General features: G+C 46.2%; 1 protein-coding gene across 1 annotated transcript in view; it reads right to left on the bottom strand.

The window, feature by feature from the left end:
• GLRX3 (glutaredoxin 3) overlaps positions 1 to 19,468 on the bottom strand; it is a 72,732-nt gene that overhangs the window by 10,730 nt on the left and 42,534 nt on the right. Inside the window, exons 5-8 of the mRNA XM_077455544.1 lie at positions 11,003 to 11,175; positions 10,862 to 10,923; positions 5,601 to 5,658; positions 5,431 to 5,483 (exon numbers count right to left, since the gene is read on the bottom strand). Coding sequence (XP_077311670.1) covers positions 5,431 to 5,483; positions 5,601 to 5,658; positions 10,862 to 10,923; positions 11,003 to 11,175 — 346 coding nt within the window. The remainder of the gene's footprint in view (positions 1 to 5,430; positions 5,484 to 5,600; positions 5,659 to 10,861; positions 10,924 to 11,002; positions 11,176 to 19,468) is intronic.

The following is a 19,468-nucleotide window of genomic DNA, read 5'->3' as shown; positions in this document are numbered from 1 at the left end:
ATTGAAATAAATGGGGCAGCGCTGTAATACCGCCGGCAAAACGCCGCTATTGCGGCGTATTGCCGGCGGTTTTAACCCTTTCTTGGCTAGTAAAAGCGCCCCTCTAGCGGCCAAAATGCGCCGCAATTCCGGCGGTAAAACACCACTAAAAATAGCGGAGTTTTACCGCCGACGCAATGGGCGGTGTGGTGTGAAAGGGGTCTTTAAGCCAACACTTTTTGGGGGCAGTGCCTTAAACAGCTTGTCTGGTCCCCCCCAAGGTCTGAAGGACAATAAACTGGCCTTTTGTTTATAACATTTGGTGACCCGTGCCCTATGGGATAGCAAAAATAGTTCATTGTAGAGGAGGGGGGGAAGTACCATAAAAAGGAAAAAAAATAATCCACTGGCGCCCCAATCTTTTGCAGAACAGGCTGCATGCCCCAATTGTGCATCCCCTAGCAATCACTGCAAACTGTGCTAGAAAAGGAGAGAGCAGCCACAGTAGCCACTAGGGAATGGCAGGGGATCAAAGGCAGATGTTTTTGCAGAGGTGCCTGCCCCCCTCCCCAGCTGAACGTGTAATGGTAGGGGGTGCAGCATTTAAAAAAAGGAGGAATTATGTACTATTCAGAACATAGAAAATTGCATAGGGGGCTTCATAGGAAATGTTGCTGAAGGTCAACCAAGTCCTAAAGTGATACTAAAGGATCGTTTTTTTCTTTAAAAATAACAAACATGTTATGTTATACTTACCTGCTCTGTGTAGTTGGCTTTGCACAGAGCAGCCCCGGATCCTCCTTTCCTCAGATGCCTACCTGGCCCCTCCCTTCTGCAGAGTACCCCCACAGCAAGCAGCTTGCTATGTGGGCACCCAAGTCACAGCTCTGTGTGCCCATTCCAAAAAATAAATAAATAAAAAAATGGCGTAAGCTCTTTAAGGTGTTAATCGCTCACATCAGTACAGAAAACTCTGCAACGTGACATGAAAAAGTCATAACAAAAACTGTGCAATGCAACAGAATTTCAATCCATTAAACTGTAACACAAATGAAAACAGCACAACAGAATAAATCACCGCCTATAAAGAAAAATTGCTCCGATGGGCAAAAATGACACGTTGTCAATAACAGGAGCTGCACATTAGTATTTACTAGGGATGAGCTTCGTGTTCGAGTCGAACGTACGTTCGACTCGAACATTGGCTGTTCGTGCGTTCGGCGAATTCCGAACCTTTTGGCCGTTCGCGTCAAAATTCGAGTGACGCGCACGCGGACCACAATGCACTGCGTTGGCGCAGTGCATTGCTGCCCGATGATTGGCCAAGCATGCACTGTGACCCCGCATGCTTGGCCAATCGCAGCGCCGGCAGCGAGGAGAGCCATGATTGGCCACAGGCATCCTGCCTGTGGCCAATCATAGCTCAGGCTGTGTAGTGCACGCCCCACACTATATAAGGCCGCCTTTAAGGCGGCCTCCTGTAGTGTGTTACTTTGCATCTGAAGCAGTGGGTGTTCTGTGTACCTTCAACACAGTACACACCAATCGTTTTTGGCTGATTTCCTATCTTGCTGCTGTGTAGTGGTTGTTGTCTGTGCCCTGACTGCAGTATACACCACTATATTCACCTCACCTATATAGCTAGTGATCTAGCTTTAACCACTTAACAACTGCCCATTGCCGATTAACGGCTTCAGGGCGGTTGTTTAACTCAGAGAGGCCGTTAATTAACGGCCTCCCAGAATTCTGCTCTCGCGTGCCCCGAGGTGTGCGCACTCGAGAGCATCCGTGACCGCCGGGTCCATAGGACCCGGCGCATCACGGTAAACGGCCGCTCATAGCGGCCGTTTACCACGTGATTGCTCCGTCAAATGACGGAGTGATCACTTGGAAACAAACCGGCGTCATGTTATGACGCCTGTTCCTCCCTCCCCTTTCTGTACCGATCGGTACAGCGGAGGGGAAAGAGATCGGTGTCAGCAGCGATGTGGGCTGCATCTGCAGTGCCCACATCGCTGCTCACCGAATTTAACCCCTCAATTCCCTGCCAATACTCTGCAGTACCAGTGCATACTCTGCAGTACCCCGCCATTACTCTGCAGTACCCCGCCAATACTCTGCAGTGCAGTACCCCGCCAATACTCTGCAGTGCAGTACCCCGCCAATACTCTGCAGTGCAGTACCCCGCCAATACTCTGCAGTGCAGTACCCCGCCAATACTCTGCAGTGCAGTACCCCGCCAATACTCTGCAGTGCAGTACCCCGCCAATACTCTGCAGTGCAGTACCCCGCCAATACTCTGCAGTGCAGTACCCCGCCAATACTCTGCAGTGCAGTACCCCGCCAATACTCTGCAGTGCAGTACCCCGCCAATACTCTGCAGTAACCCCCCAATACTCTGCAGTAACCCCCCAATACTCTGCAGTAACCCCCCAATACTCTGCAGTAACCCCCCAATACTCTGCAGTAACCCCCCAATACTCTGCAGTAACCCCCCAATACTCTGCAGTAACCCCCCAATACTCTGCAGTAACCCCCCAATACTCTGCAGTAACCCCCCAATACTCTGCAGTAACCCCCCAATACTCTGCAGTAACCCCCCAATACTCTGCAGTAACCCCCCAATACTCTGCAGTAACCCCCCAATACTCTGCAGTACCCGCCAATACTCTGCAGTACCCACCAATACTCTGCAGTACCCCCAATACTCTGCAGTACCCTGCTATTACTCTGTAGTACCCCGCCAATACCCCGCCAATACTCTGTAATACCCTGCCATAAATTGCCATACCCAGCCATACTCAGAGATACCCAGCCATACTCGGTGATACCCTGAAATACCCAGCCATAGACGCCCCCCACCCCTCACCGCCCTCCGGTGCTTCTACCAACTCGCCAGTACGATCAAAGCCAGAATCTTTTTTTTATTTTTTATTTCAGGCTTCCCAGCCTAGAGGTGAGATGTGGGGTCATATTGACCCCCCAGATTTCACTGTAAAGAGGACCTGTCACCCCATATTCCTATTACAAGGGATGTTTACATTTCTTGTAATAGGAATAAAAGTGATCAAAAATATATTTTTGGGAAAAAAAATGTCAAACTAAAATAAATAAAGTAAAATGAACAATAAAAAAAATAAAATAAAAATTAAAGCGCCCATGTCCCCATGTGCTCGCATGTGCCACACATGTGAGGTATCGCTGAGAATGTTAGAGCGAGAGCAATAATTCTAGTCCTAGACCTCCTCTGCAACTCAAAACATGTAACCAGTAAAAAAATATTTAAAGCGTCGCCTATGGGGATTTTTTAAGTAGCGACGTTTGGCGCCATTCCACGGGCATGTGCAATTTTGAAGAGTGACATGTTTGATATCTATTTACTCAGCATAACTTCATCTTTCACTTTATGCAAACATTGGGCTAACAAGTGGTTAATAATAGAGCTTGCAGTCAGTAGTGTTAGGAGATAGTGCGTGCTGTCTGCGTGCTCTGTACCCAGTACATACCGCTATAATATAGGGCAGGCCCCTACTTTCAAACATCCAACTTACAAACATCTCCTACTTGCAAACGCAAGGAGACAGCAGCAAGTGAGATGAAAAAAGATGGACGACAAAACAAATTATACAGGGGTGATAACCCTTCCCTATGTTTTCCAAAAAGCTTAAAGATAGTTTTTTTGACTGGAGCTACACTTTAAAAATGTACCGGTTGAAAATGACAAACAGATTCAACACAACAAACCTACACAGTCCCTGTCTTGTTTGCACCGCCTGTATACTGCTGTTCTGAGTATATAGGGCCTGGGGGCCACACGCATTTCCTTTTTTTAATATGGGTACGGGGTTCCCCTTAATATGCGTACAAGACCCAAATAGGCTGGTAATGGGCAGGGAGGGCTACCCATGCCATGTTTCTCCATGATTTTCAACCATATTGCAGGAACCAGATATAACATTAAAACCGCAAGCAGTTTTAAATGGTGTTATTTCCGTTTAATGTAATTTTGTGCAGGGACTGTTCTAAACATGGGAAACACGTGGCACTTCACAGGCATACTACAGACACCCCGCAGGCACCATATTTAAAGGAATATTTCACTTTTTTTTTTTCACTTTAATCGTCATTAAAATCAGTGCTCCCGCCAAAACGGTAGTTTTTAAAACTTTTTTTTGCAGTGACCCATGTCCCCTGAGGCAGGAGGCAGGTCGCCAAACCCTTTTTAGGACACTATCTTGCATATTAGCCGTTAAAATTAGCACTTTCCAATTCGAACGTTCGAGTCCCATAGACTTCAATGGGGTTCTAACGTTCGTACCGAACGCGGGGGTCGTTCGCAAGTTCTGGTGCGAACCGAACCGGGGGGTGTTCGGCTCATCCCTAGTATTTACTACAGGCAAACAAAGCATACCGTGTTTCCCCGAAAGTAAGACAGTGTCTTACTTTCTTTTTATCCCCAAAAGCCCCACTATGTCTTACTTTCGGGGTATGTCTTATATTGGAAAAAAATTGTCGAATTTTTTGTTTTAACCATAAATTTAACATCCTATGCCTGGCACCCCCCCCCCCACCTTAAAATGTAAAAACACCTCACTACAAGTCCCAGCATGCAAGGCTGCACTATGGAGGACTACAAGTCCAAGCATACAAAGCTGCTATGCTCAGCAGAGGAGAACTGTAAGCCCACACAGCCCGGTATGTTGGGACTTGTAGTCCTCCTCAGATGCATCTTGCAGTTACATACCGGTAATACCGTAAGAGCTGCAGAGAATCTCTTCACACCCCCCCTCCCCCTCCCCCCCCCTCCTTGGTCTCTCTCTGTATCAGCACTGACCTGTACCGGGAGGACACAGAGCCAGTGACACCTGTCGTCAGTGATCCGGGACCTGGCGCAATAATCCCCTTCTCTGTGGTTGCGTCGCGCCGTTCTGATCAGTCTCGGGCAGCAGCTGTCACTCACAGCCGAGCAGAGTGAAGCCACCTCCCCATCCTCTTGTATGGCTACACAGTGCTGTGTATGGAGGAGGAGGGGGAGGCGGCTTCAGTGAAGCCGCCTCCCCCTCCTTCTCCTTTATGGACAGCACTGTGTAGCCATACAAGAGGAGGGGGAGGCGGCTTCACTCTGCTCGGCTGTGAGTGACAGCCGCTGCCCGAGACTGATCAGAACGGCGCTGTCTCTTCAGTCGGAGGGGGAGGGCGCTGGCCTGGCACCCCCCCAGGGTGTGGCACCCGGTGCGGCCCGCACCCCCGTCCCACTCTTAGTACGCCACTGGAGGCAGCAATACCCCCGTGTTTCCCCGAAAGTAAGACATATGTCTTACTTTCGGGGTACGGCTTATATTAGCCGACCCCTCTGAAACTCCCGATACGTCTTACAATCGGGGGTGTCTTACTTTCGGGGAAACACGGTATCAATTACATCTCTCCAACCGCAGACGCTCCACGACTCACCCCGTGTTATTGAGGATTTCAAGGATCTGACGGCTAAATCCACATTTGGCCACCTGGAGGCACATAGGAAACAGCAAAGGTAAAGCACTCATGTTTATTAAACCCTTTCTGAAGAAACAATCATATACAGTAATACTATGTTACATATTCCTATATATATACACACATACCTGCTTGCTGCCTTTCATGAAGAGAACTACCGGAGCTTTGTTAATAAGTGCTTTGAGTCTGGAAAAATATAGAATGTTAAGTAATGAAAGATTTTATGGCGATATTTTACCATTTAAACCGAATTTTGGGTAATCTGGTCACCAGGTACGGGAAATCTGCTGACAGTGCGCAAAACAGGCGACTTTCACAAATGAAAACTTGTCCCAGAAGCCAATCGTCTCATGCGATTATGTATACATAGGGCACTGTGCACCATTGTTTACACTGTGCGTATACCACATCAGTCAATCACATCTCTTAACCACTTCCCTACCGGGCATACACACCCCCTTGCTGCCCAGGCCATTTTTCAGCGCTGTCACACTTTGAATGACAATGGCGCGGTCATGCAACACTGTACCCATATGAAATTGTTATCATTTTCTTCACACAAATAGAGCTTTCTTTTGGTGGCAAGACCAAAAAGTTTGAAAAATATATATTTTTACTTAGTTTGTCAGTAAATTTTGTAACTAAGTAATTTTTCTCCTTCACTGATGTGCGCTGATGATGGTGGTATTGATGGGCACTGATGAGGCAGCACTGATGAGGAAGCACTAATATGCTACACTTATGGGTACTGTTAAGTGGCACTGATGGGAACTGATAGGCAGCATGGATAGGTGGTAGTGATGGGCATTGATAGACAGCAATGGGCAGCACTGATAGCCAGGACTGACTGGCATCACTTGTGGGCAGTGGTGGGCACTGACTGGCGACACTTGGCATCAGGGCACTGATGATCGCCCCGATTACATGTGTAGATGTCCCCCTTCGAGGAGATGCCACTGATTACCGGCATCTTCGTGTTTACATGTGACCGGCTGTGATTGGACACAGCCGATCACATGGTTAAAGAGCCATGGACACAACTCTTTACAGAAATCGGGGGTCGCACCATGTCCTAGCAACATGGGGAGGCCGCTGGGAGCGCGAGAGCGGACGTTCTGGGATGCCATCCTATGAAGCCAACTGGTGGAGGCAACTGGTTAAAGTGGTTGTAAACTTCAGACATGAAATAAGAACAAAGCATATCCCTCTATAGTGTGTACTCAAACCAGAGCACGAAATGTAATTTCTGTCTGCTGTGTCATTCCTCTGCCATCAGCATGAATCACTTCTGATGAGTTTTCCTGACACCAAGAGATAAATGGTGACGGGGAGGGCACGGTCTGATTGACAGCCTCAGCTCTGTTCCTTTGTGCTGTATGAAGGGGAGGGGAGCTTTCAAAGCTCTTCTCACTGATGTAACTTCTACTCCCTGCCTCCTGCTTTTCAAATGTGAGATATTCTGTGTATATTCTGCACGTTGAATAGATGTAGGGCTGTAGATTTGTTCCATCTGTGTGTATCACCTGAGGCCAGTCACATCACTAGACTCTCGCCTCAGACCAGCCCCAATTCATACACCTTCACACCTCAGATCACTGTCCACCCTGCAAATCTGTCCCACCACTGTAACCCCCTGCTCATTTTGTCCCACCGCTGAACCCCCTTCTCATCCCTCCCACCACTGTACCCCCTTGCTCTTCTGTCCCACCAATACACCTCTTTTCACATCTGCCCCACCGCTGTACCCTCCTGCTCTTCTGTCCCCACTCTGAACCCCTCCTGCTAATTTTTCCCACCGCTGTATCCTCCTGCTCATCTGCTCCACTGTAGTACCCTCTTCTCATCCATGATACGTGTGATATGCAGAGTGGTGAAAGGAAGCAGAGATGACACATTACCTGTCCTTGCACACTCATCCTGCCGATCAACCTCTCGCATCCAGTCCACGTGCTTGTATGGGATGTATTGGATGTATGTGACGATATGGGATGTACGTGATGTATGGGATGTCATATACAAGCATCTGGAATGGATGCGCAATGATGAGCTCAGGTCAGGGGTATTTTCTGAAAGCAGTGGGCCTGTGTGCAGGATAAGTTGGCCTCTGCAGGTGAGAAAAAGTATGTCACTCTGCGCCGCAGCAAAAGTTGCGTGTGGTTTTCATTGCGCTGAATACTGGCTCTGGCTTAAAGGGACACATAACCACAAACTGTCACCCGATTGTGGTTCTCTCAATCACAGTGAAATCTCTTCTTTCTGAGATTGGTAGTGGCAACCAAGCGAGTCCTCTTCCTCCAGATGGTGGACGGGGCTAACAGGACTGCGACTGGCTTTAGCAGGGGCCAATGACAGTCCTCCTCATAGAAAAAGGTACCACCTCCCTAGCAGAACTGCACCCAATCTCTTCCCCATCACAAAAGCTGACAATCGCAGCTACAGCAAAGTTAGAGAACCAAACGATGTTTCCCATCTTTTACAATGTGTGGGGGCGCAGTGCCTCCCCCTCAGTGCAGGTGCAGTGTGGGGAATTTGTTAGTGTCTCACTGAGACTTCCCTGCCCATGGAGAGGGAGTCGAGTGCCGGCAAAAGAGGCTTTGCGAGCAGCTTGCAGCACCCGTGCCGGGGGTTGCCTACCCCTGCATTATTGTCTAAACTGCTGGCAACAAAAGTAATATCCAAATTGAGCCCAATTAGCCATTTTCCCTCCCTGGTGTCATGTGACTTGTTAGTGTTACAAGGGAGAAGATTTGTTAAATTTGGGGTTCCCACTCTCATATTGGTCACTAGAAGTTCAACATGGCATGGCAAAGAACTCTCTGAGGATCTGAAAAAAAAGCATTGTTGCTCTACATAAAGATGGCCTAGGCTATAAGAAGATTGCCAAGACCCTGAAACTGAGCTGCAGCACCGTGGCCAAGACCATACGGTGGATTAACAGGACAGGTTCCACTCAGAACAGGCCTCCCCATGATCGTCCAAAGAAGTTGAGTGCACATGCTCAGTGTCATATCCAGAGGTTGTCTTTGGGAAATAGACATATGAGTGCTGCCACCATTGCCACAGAGGTTGAAGGGGTGGGGGGGGGGGGTCAGCCTGTCAGTGCTCAGACCATACGTCGCACACTGCATCAAATTGGTCTGCATGGCTGTCATCCCAGAAAGAAGCCTCTTCCAAAGATGATGCACAAGAAAGCCCACAAACCGTTTACTGAAGACAAGCAGACTAAGGACACTGATCACTGGAACCATGTCCTGTGGTCTGATGAGACCAAGCTAAACTTATTTGGTTCAGATGGTGTCAAGCGTGTGGCACGGCAACCAGGTGAGGAGTACAAAGACAAATGTGTCTTGCCTACAGTCAAGCATGGTGGTGGGAGTGTCATGGTCTGGAGCTGTAGGAGTGCTGCCAGCACTGGGGAGCTACAGTTCACTGAGGGAACCATGAAGGCCAACATGTACTGTGACATACTGAAGCAGAGCATCCCCTTGCTTCAGAGACTGGGCTACAGGGCAGTATTCCATCATGATAAACAGACTCAAACACACCTTCAAGATGACCACTGCCTTGCTAATGGACTGGCCAAGCATGTCTCCAGACCTAAACCCTATTGAGACTCTGTGGGGAATCCTCAAACGGAAGCAAGAGTGCAAGGTCTCTAACATCCACCAGCTCCGTGATGTCATCATGGAGGAGTGGAAGAGGACTCCAGTGGCAACCTGTGAAGCTCTGGTGAACTCCACTGCCAAGAAGGTTAAGGCAGTGCTGGAAAATAATGGTGGCTACACAAAATATTGACACTTTGGGCCCAAGTTGGACATTTCCCCTCAGTGGTGTACTTTTGTTGCCAGCAGTTTAGACATTAATGGCTGTGTGTTGAGTTATTTTGAGGGGACAGCAAATGTACACTGTTATACAAGCTGTACACTCACTACTTTACATTGTAGCAAAGTTACCATTTCTTTTCATGTGACAACACTGAAGAAATGACAAATATTCACAAAAATGTGAGGGGTGTACTCACTTTTGTGGGATACTGTATACCCTGAAATTCTAATCTAAAAAAAAGGGCATTGATTTTTCCTGGATGGCTAGATAAACTTGGACTACCCCAAGGATTCCATATTCTGCCCGTTTTTAACGCATACTGTTGGACAGGTCAATTTGGTTGGTCAGTTGAGCTTGGAAATGTTTGTTTTTATTATATGCGTTGCCTTTCCAATGCTCCTTGCTGCAGTGACCAGTTGTAGGTGGGGGGGGGGGGCAGTAACCACTTGTTTGTACTATGAATTATATTGGCCAGGCAAAGCACTGACACCTTTGCTGCCATAGTGCTATGGGCTGGGTGTTCATTGTGCCCCTGCGCCTTTAAGGAGGGGTGAGCTCCCCTCCAGGTTTATCTGCCCTACACCTGTCCATTTAAATCCATGTGCTTCCATTTTTGGAAACTCACAAAAGTTAGAGTTTAGGTCCACAGAAAATGGGGGGCCTTGCCAGGGCTCTGTGGCTCACACATGCATTTGCAAATGTGTGCAACTAAACCCGCTTTGAAAGCATAATGTTGGACAGGTCAATTCGGTTGGTCGCAGCTCGGAAATTTCTTTCAAAAAGATAAAGTGTTGCCTGGTCAGAGAGGACACCACATTCCATTTTTTATGAAGAATACATGAAAAAACGACCAACTGTCGGACTTTTAAGGTGTCAATAAAGGAATGAGAGGATCTGAGAGAGAGGGTATTATCTCTCCTCTCCCTGCGCATTTTTAACTTAATACTACCGGCAGGCAAGCCATTCTGGATGCCACTTCCAGTGGGATAACTAAATTCCCGGGGGTTTATTAGTGGAGGGATTTCCAAAATAAAGCTGGATCCTGCTCCTCTATATCCACACCCAGCAAATTTGTCAATGCTTTCAGGCCAATATACTAGCTTGAATGATAACTTTTCAACTTTATTTATCCTATCAACATTCATTCAGGATCCAGTTATTTTGTGTACATCGCCCCCTTGTGGTTATGCTCATGACATGGAGTCGTCTGCTGGAAATATTCAATAATCAAAATGCCTAGGCGTCATACTGTGTAAAGTTTGCATACTTGTAATTTCATACAGCACTCTAGAATCTCATGAAGAAGCTCACTCGAAGCAAAACATGTAAAGTGAGTAGTGCCTGTACTGAATATATGATTTGAATTTGACATGCAAATAAGTGTTTTTTTTTGGTTTGTTTTTTATGAAAAATGTTTTTATTGACATTAATAAAATATTTTTATAATTAAAAATACAAAATTTTTCATTCCTTTATCGACACTTTAAAAGTCCCACAGTTGGTCGTTTTTTATCATGTATTCTTGGAAAGGTCTTTGTTTTTCATATAAAAGGAGGGTCTTTACCTGTCTTCCAGACTCTGGGCCTTGGGACACACCGTATCTAGCTCCCCTGATGCCTCCATCTCCTGTAAATGAGAGCCTTGGTTAAGTACTGCATTTGTATCCTGCCAATAGAATGACACTGGAGTCATTGCCTCTACTCACCTTGACAATGTCCAGTCCTCCAATTAGCTCTCCATTGACATACACCTGGGGATAAGTGGGCCAGTTGGAGAAGGTCTTTAGTCCCTGCCGCACTTCCTCATCAGACAATATATCAAAACTGCTAAATTGGATCTTATGCTTGTTAAGGATGCCTATGATTTGTCTGCTGAATCCTGCAAGACACAAATCACGTTTTTTACGATGACAGAAGTCAAGTATAAAGTTTCACACATTGGCCTCCCATGGTGTGACCTGCAAATTGTACTGTCCATTAATTCTAAGTAATAGTACAATATTTATCATGCTTGTGGTTGTCTGCTCATGTTCTCAGCTTGATTCTTAAAGTATGGATTGTTACATTCAGAAAGTGGTCCTCTGAAACTAGCGGGGGCTTTGGAAGCTCATGGCAAACACTCGCTGTGGGTCAGGAATAATTCCTATCAGCCACCAGTAAATAAATGGTGCTGGATCCCAGGAAACACATTAGATCAGTGGTTCTCAACCTTTCTCGTGCCCTGACCCTTCCATAAAAATTTCCCAAGTGGAGGGGACCCCCAACAGTAAAATTATTTTCGTAGCGTTTCGTAACCCACGGACATTTAGCACTCCCCGAGTCCCTTCCACTCAGTACAGTATTAAAACTCCATATGGTACATTTTAGGATGCATCACTCTCTCTCTCTCTCCATTCTCCTTTCTTTCCCTTTTATCTCTCTCTATCCCAATTTTTTGCCCCCCCCCCCCCATCCCTCTCTCTAGCTCTTTCTAGTTCTTTCTCCTATTCTTTCTCTCTCTTTTACATTGCGCCCCCCCCCCCCCCTTTTTTCTCTCCTTTCCATGTATTCTCTATTTTTATTCCTTCTCTTACGCCTTGGTGGGGGGTGGTGGGCAGCTGGGATGAGTGGCAGTACTTAGGGGAGTTCTGATCAGCCAACGTAGGTGCTCTTGATAAGGGTCATCTGCTGATCTCAGAACTGTAGTGAGGAGTTTTAATGGCAACTATAATCACAGGTAGTGTTACTTAGACTGTCTCCGACTTTGTGATGTCTCGTAGCATAGTTACAGTTAGTAAGGTTGAATAAAGACACCAGTCCATCCAGTTCAACTTTAGTATCTACAATTTTCCCTATCCCTGTACATTGTGTCTCATTAAGATACTCATCTATTATATTACCAAAGGTATCCATATAGTGCCGTCAATTTACACAGCACTCCACACATACATCGCACACTCACATTGGTCCCTACCCTCAAAGTGTCCACAATCCAAGGTCCCCAACTCACATTCATATACTAGGGTCAATTTTTGGACAGAAGCCAATTAAACTACCAGCATGTCTTTGGAGTGCGGGAGGAAACTGGAGTACCCAGAGGAAACCATGTAAACTCCAGGCAGGTAGTGTTGTGGTTGGCATTTGAACCAGTGACCATTTTTACTGCTAGGTGAGAGTGCTAACCACTACACCACTGTGCCGCCAACCTGTTGGGCCCCTTCTACAGCTCTGCTCTCTTCTTGTGTAAGGTGACTGGTTTTGTCTCCGCCCCCTCCTGTAGTTTTTTTAAGCAGTGACATCTATGCAGAAATAAGGAGATATCCTTCAGCCCCTCCCACTTCACATGCCTCATCAGTGAGCTGACCTCTAGTCTCTACGCCATGAACTGAATGGGCAGCTACAAAGAGGCTAAATGGGTGGCCGCGGGGGCTTCAGGAACAGCTCAGCAGGGCGGCCGTGAAAAGGCTGGGAGAATGGTACGGGCTTCAGGAACAGCCCAGGATTCGGTGACCCCTGGCAAATCATCATTCAATCCCCAGGTTGAGAACCACTGTATTAGAGGTAGATTTTCCGACTATCTGCACAAGCTCATTAGTCAAGGACTGAAGCAACTCGGAATACGTTTCTGTGTCCGACTTAGAAACGAGAGCCATGGGCAAATCAGACAAAGAATCTTTAGGAGAGGGAATGTGAGAGCACTTGTAGCCTCTGCGATCCAAGTTGGCAAATAATTGGGTAATCTGGCTCATGAAATCTTGCACTGTGATAAAAATCTGATCTGGGAGGAGTCAGTGACCGGCCACATCGGTCGGTTCAATAAAAAAAAAAAAAAAAAAAAAAAAAAAAAACAGCCAACATTTGACATGTGTATGGCAGTCAGGCCAGCCTTCTGTCTGACGAGCATGCTGGAAAACCAACAGCCGACTGGCTCTAGAACAGCCAATGGCTGAGAGCGCTGACAGGAGTGCTCTGGCAGGGGAGGGGGGGGGAGGGTGTCTCCTTGTCAAAACATGGATTTTTCTTTACTTTTATTGGATATGTTTTATAGCAGAAAGTAAAATTTTTTTTTCAAAATGCCCTTTTTTTGCACTATTAAAAAAAAAATAAAAAAAAAAAACGCAGAGGTGATCAAATAGCACCAAAAGAAAGCTCTATTTGTGGGAAAAAAAAAGGACATCAATGTTATTTGGGTACAACGCCACACGACTGCGCAATTGTCAGTTAACCATTTAAGGACCAGGCTATTTGCCCCATTAATGACCAGGTCATTTTTTGTGATACAGCACTGCGTTGCTTTAACTGATAATTGCGTGGTCATGAGACGTTGTACCCAAACAAAACTGATGTCCTATTTTCACCACAAATAGAGCTTTCTTTTGGTGCTATTTGATCACCTCTGCAGTTTATTTTTTGCACTATGAAAAAAAAAAAAAAAAACACGAACAATATTTTTTTACTTTTTGCTATTATATATATATCCCCAAATAAAAAACAATCTTTATCGGTTTAGACCGATATGTATTCTTCAAAATATTTTTTGGAAAAAATAAAAAAAAATTGCAATAAGCTTATATTGATTGGTTTGCGCAAAAGTTATAGCGTCTACAAAACAGGGGATATATTTATGGCATTTTTTTTTTTTTTATACTAGTAATGTGATCTGCGATTTTTATCGGGACTGCGATTTACTGCGACCACTGACATTTATACAACGGTCAGTCCTAAAAATAGCCACTGTACTGTATAAATGTCACTGGCAGGGAAGGGGTTAAAACTAGGGGGCGATCAAGGGGTTAAGTGTCCCCCGGGAGGTGTTTCTAACTGTATGGGTGCTGGGCTGACAAGTAGAGAGAAAACGCTGCTGCTAATCACTAGGAACAGGTGATCTCTCTACCCTCCCCTGACAGAATGGAGATCTGTTAGTTTACACTGACAGATCCCTGTTCTGCATGTCTCTGGAGCGATCGTGGGTTGCCGTTGGACAGGCTGGTTGGCTCCCCCAGTTCGTGAATGGAGCGAACGCGTGCCCACAAATCACCACGTATGCGCTCAACGTAAAATGGAGATTCCCGCAGGGGAGCCAACTTGCCGCAGTACAACTGCAGTGGGCGGTCAGGAACTAGTTAAAGCAACGCAGTGCAGTATCAGAAAAATGGCCTGGTCATGAAGGGGGGGGGGGTAAACCTTCCAGAGCTGAAGTGGATAAAGGAAAAGGTTCAGTTTGAGATGCGAGTAGGGATTTTTGTGATATTTCTGACACATGACTATTAATCGCCCACATACTCCGATCCTTACAGGTCATTATTCTTTTATCAACATACATTTACAGTCATTCGTTTTGGGCATAAAACAAGAAAAATGAAAACAAGGTCTCATCTCTACAAAATCGCATGGCGTTATTTGCAAACACCTGACCACATGTACTGTTACATGAAAGAGCCTTCATTAAAAAGCCCCCTTTGTCTAAGCAGAACTGTATTTACAACTCACAGTACAGGACTAGCCTTTGTGTGACCTCCATTCCCCCACCCGCAGCTAAAATATGGCTTTCCCCTCTCGGCGGTGCGGTGGAACGGCCGCGGTCTGCATACGGTGAAGGTGCGTGTGTGTGATGTGAGCTCTTTATTTATTTCTACTGCCAGAGAAGTGTTAAGTTCATGTACAGCCCCGAGTGAAACACACACTCTGATACAACGCGTCATTCATCTGGGAGTTCATTAGTAAATAGCTGAAGGCTGATTGCTTTTGGTTATTCTGTTTCCAATACATTCAATCATTTTTACTGGACCGGCCCCACCAGAAAGCTTTGCTGGAGCTCCAGGTGATGGGATGAAGACTAGCAAGATGAATGGCCTGGATTTCAATTGTACGGGTTAAGGAGGCAGCGAGTGGAGACCATGCTTTGGGACAAAATAAACAGGACTTGGTTTTTGCATGGGTACTAAGACGAATGAATGAATAAACAAAAACTTACTATTATTACTCGGACAAATAAAAAATATTGCACTGTGCTTCCTCTTGGGAGGCATTACAGAGGTAAGACAGCACTAAGAAAAAAACGAACCACATATAATTATACTAAAAACAAATCAATTCTGACTTAGGCCTCTTTCACACGGCCGATCCGTTCAGTTCCGCCTGTCAGTTTTTTAGGTGGACCTGAATGGATGCCCCATAGAGGTCTATGGAGTGTCGGATGTCAGCGGTGACAAGTCCGCTGACATCCGACCCGCTCCGATCCGAAAAAGTGTGACGGAGGAAAAACCTGCTTTTCCATACGTCATCGGATTGGGGGGGACGGACTCTGCGGTCCGTCCTCATCCGGTTCCCCATAGGGGAGATCGGCGCTCTGACAGGTCCGCCCCTTTGCAGTGTGCAGAGACAGACCCTTCACCTTCCTGCTCAGCGGGGATCGCAAGTGGATATCCATGGGGCGGATCATCACTGAAAGTGCCCTTAAAGTGGAGGTCCGCCCGCCGCTGCAAAAATTAAAAGCCAGCAGCTACGACTGCAACTGCTGACTTTTAATAATAGGACACTTAACTGTCCTGGAGTACAGCGAAGTCGGCACCGCAGCCGATGTGAGGCATTACAGCTTCACACAAGGTCTGTGCTCCAGCAACCCTAGGACGACTGGATGCCAAAAATTCCCCCCCCCAAGCCAGTCCGGCTGATATCCGTCCTGATTACTGTCCAATGAAGAGGAAGGAACGATTTCCCAGACCAAAGGGCCGGGGACCTCAGCCACCAGAAAGACGCAGCCCTGGCTAGCTGGCCCACCTGGATTTGATAATCCGGGGATGTCGGAGACTTGTCCCATTTGGACAGGATCTCTTTCTACAAGACCCAAGTGTGGAATTGAATCAATAAAAAAGAAAGAACATCCACCTATATCACTAAAGTTGCCAACATCCCTTATTTACCAGAAGCAAGAGAAATACCCACCAGCAAGGTGGGACTTTTAGAGCAACAAAAATTAAAGTTTTTTACAAAATAATTTTATTGGAATAAATACACATATTACAAAGTTGTATCAAACCCAATAAACATAGGTAAAATTGACAAATTGTGTTCTCATAACATCCAGACAGCCCGATGTGTTTCGGGACATTAGCGTCCCTTCCTCAGGGGAAGATAGTCAGGAGAAGTCACACTATACAAAAATGCATATGTATCTTGTTTTTGTCAAGTGTGGAATTGAGCATACGGCACCGTCTCGAAAGTGGCTACCATGAGGCCCAGCATGCAGAAACGCAGCGACGACCACCTGTGGGACATTGGTAACCGCACCGTGGATTGGAGAGCTTCAGCTTGCTTGAAGGAAGAAAGACTGGCCTTTGGGGAATCTAGAATCAATCCCAAGCACTAAAGGCACTGGGTCGGCAGCAACACAGACTTCTGGAGATTCAACACCCAGCCAAACTCCTGAAGAGTCTGCGTGGTGATCGCCACCTCCTCCCTTAGTCCTGAGGCAGAAGCCGCCCTCAGGAGGAAATCGTCCTGGTAACCCACGATCGTGAACTCTTGTTGCTTCAGCAATGCCAGAATCTGAGCCAGGACCTGGTGAAGACCCTTGTGTCAATGCTAGGCCAAAAGGGAAGGGCTACCAACTGGTAGTGCTTGTCCCCGACCACAAAATCGCAGGAACCTTTGGTGTGCAGCGACCACATAACGGATTCAATCCTGAACCTCTGAACCTTCACAGAACAATTGAGGGCCTTGTAATCCAGGACCAGACGGACCCTTTCCTTCTGTGGGATTACAACCCGATTGGAGTAGAATCCCTGAAACCTTTCAGACATCGGTACAGGTACTATCATCCCATGCAGCAGTAAGTCCTGTACTGCCCCAAACAGGGCCACCCGACGAGCCGGAAGGCCTAGACTAGGCAGAAAAAAAACGGAGCTGTTGGGAAGGGGTTATAGCCAGTAGGACCACCCTCTGGGTAGTACTGTGCTTGTTTTTTTATGTGTTCTGCCTAGTCCTCTCCTAAAAGTGGCGATATAACCCTAAGGTCAAGATTAAAGGGGTTGTAAAGGTAAATGTTTTTTCACCTTAATGCATTCTATGCATTAAGGTGAAAAAACATCTCACACTGCTGGCGCCCCCAGTCCCCCCGTTTTACTTACCTGACCCCTCGAAAATCCCGCGCTCGCCCCCGCCGTCCTCTTCGCCGCTCAGCCTGGCCGCTGATTGGCTGGAGTGGATGGATTGAAAGCAGCGCAGCCATTGGCTCGCGCTGCTGTCAATCACATCCAATGACGCAGCGCGCCGGGGGGCGGGGCCTTGTGATACAGCGAGCGGCTATAGCCGCCGGCTGTATCACGGGAGCGCGCCCACAGTGCTTCTCACCAATGCGAGGGAGCTCGCATTAACGTGAGAAGTACCTGCGGGAGGAAGCAGAGACAGCCGCCGAGGGACCCCAGAAGAGCAGGTTCGGGGCCACTCTGTGCAAAACGAGCTGCACAGTGGAGGTAAGTATGACATGTTTGTTATTTTAAAAAAATTAAAATTTTTACTTTACAACCCCTTTAAAGTGCTGTGTCCGTCAATGAACGAAAGAGAAATAATGGTGGCCACACAAAATATTGACATTTTGGGCCCAATTTGGACATTTACCATTAGGGGTGTACTCCTTTTTGTTGCAGAAGTTTAGACATTAATGGCTGTGTGTTGAGTTATTTTGAGGGGACAGCAAATGTACACCGTTATATAAACTGTACACTCACTACTTTACATTGTAGCAAAGCGTAATTTCTTCAGTGTTGTCACATGAAAAGATAGAATAAAATATTTACAAAAATGTGAGGGGTGTACTTACTTTTGTGAAATACTGTATGATCAGAGAGGTCACAGATTGATACATGGACTGATAAAATGGCTCAATAGCTACTATTTAAAGAAGAATCTATACTTTTTTTTTTTCTCATAGAAAGAAACGTTTCCCTAGAACGCATTCCACAGGGACTCGGAGGACAAAGTTACAAGAAGAGACGTTCACTAGATTTCTCCTTCAGTCAATTTTTTTTGTAGCTTTTAGACTCATTTGAACTCCCAGGAAGTGAAGAACAGGCTGCGCTCCTTTTTCAAATCTTTGGTGGCTTCAGTATACCGGAAAACATGTCTTTAGGCATCTAGGAAACTAAAAGGATCCTTCTCCCCCCATTTCATGCTCAATTCACACCTAATCCGGCCACGGAATCGCACAGGAATGCTGTGCATCGCTGTTTTCCATTTCAGGGCCGAATCTTTGCCTGAATTCGACCCTGAAACGGAGCCAAAGATGCAGAGTTTTTTGTGCAGTGCGCTCCGCAGCCCCCCTGGAGATATGTGAACCGGCTCCATAGAGAGCCAGTCACATTCTCCTGCTATGAGAATTGGATACAGGGAAATCCGCATCCATCTCATAGGTGTGAACTCAGCATTAAGGATTTTGATGGTAAGAAGAGAGGACATTTCCTAAGCCTTGTGAAAATTTCACATTACATAAAGGTAGAACTGAGCAAACAGGAGAATTTTGTCATCCAGACCACCAATCAAAAAAAGCCTTTAACCACTTTAGCCCTGGAAGAATTTACCCCCTTCCTGACCAGGCCATTTTTTGCGATATGGCACTGCGACGCTTTAACTGACAATTGCGCGGTCATGCGATGTTGTACCCAAAAAAAAAAAAAAAAAAGTGTCCTTTTTCCCCACAAATAGAGTTTTCTTTTGGTAGTATTTGATCACCTCTATGGTTTTTATTTTTTGCGCTATAAACAAAAGGAGAGCAACAATTTTGAAAAACACTTTTATTTTTGCTATACTAAATATCCCAAAATTGAAAAAAAAAAAAATCGTAAATCGATTGGTTTGCGCAAAAGTTATAGTGTCTACAAAATAGGAGATAGATCTATAGCATTTTTTTTTCTATTTTTTAACTTTTTTTTTTTACTAGTAATGGCAGCGATCTGCGATTTTTATCAGGACTGCGATATTGCAGAGGACAAATCGGACACTTCACACATTTTATGACCCACGGACACAAACAGCAGTCAGAGCTATAAAAATGCACTGATTGTTGTGTAAATGTCACTGGTAGGGAAGGGGTTAACTCTAGGGGGTGATCAAGGGGTTAAATGCGTTCCCTGTGTGCTCTAACTGTGGGGGATGGGACAGACTTTGGGAGGAGACCGATCATTGTTCCTATATAC

This window comes from Lithobates pipiens, unplaced genomic scaffold (genome assembly GCF_037356315.1).
Source record: "Lithobates pipiens isolate NorthernLeopardFrog02 unplaced genomic scaffold, aLitPip1_a1.2 Scaffold_25, whole genome shotgun sequence".
NCBI classification, from domain to species: domain Eukaryota; kingdom Metazoa; phylum Chordata; class Amphibia; order Anura; family Ranidae; genus Lithobates; species Lithobates pipiens.
The sequence above is the reverse complement of the archived record's forward strand: the minus strand, read 5'-3'. Positions and strand labels throughout refer to the sequence as shown.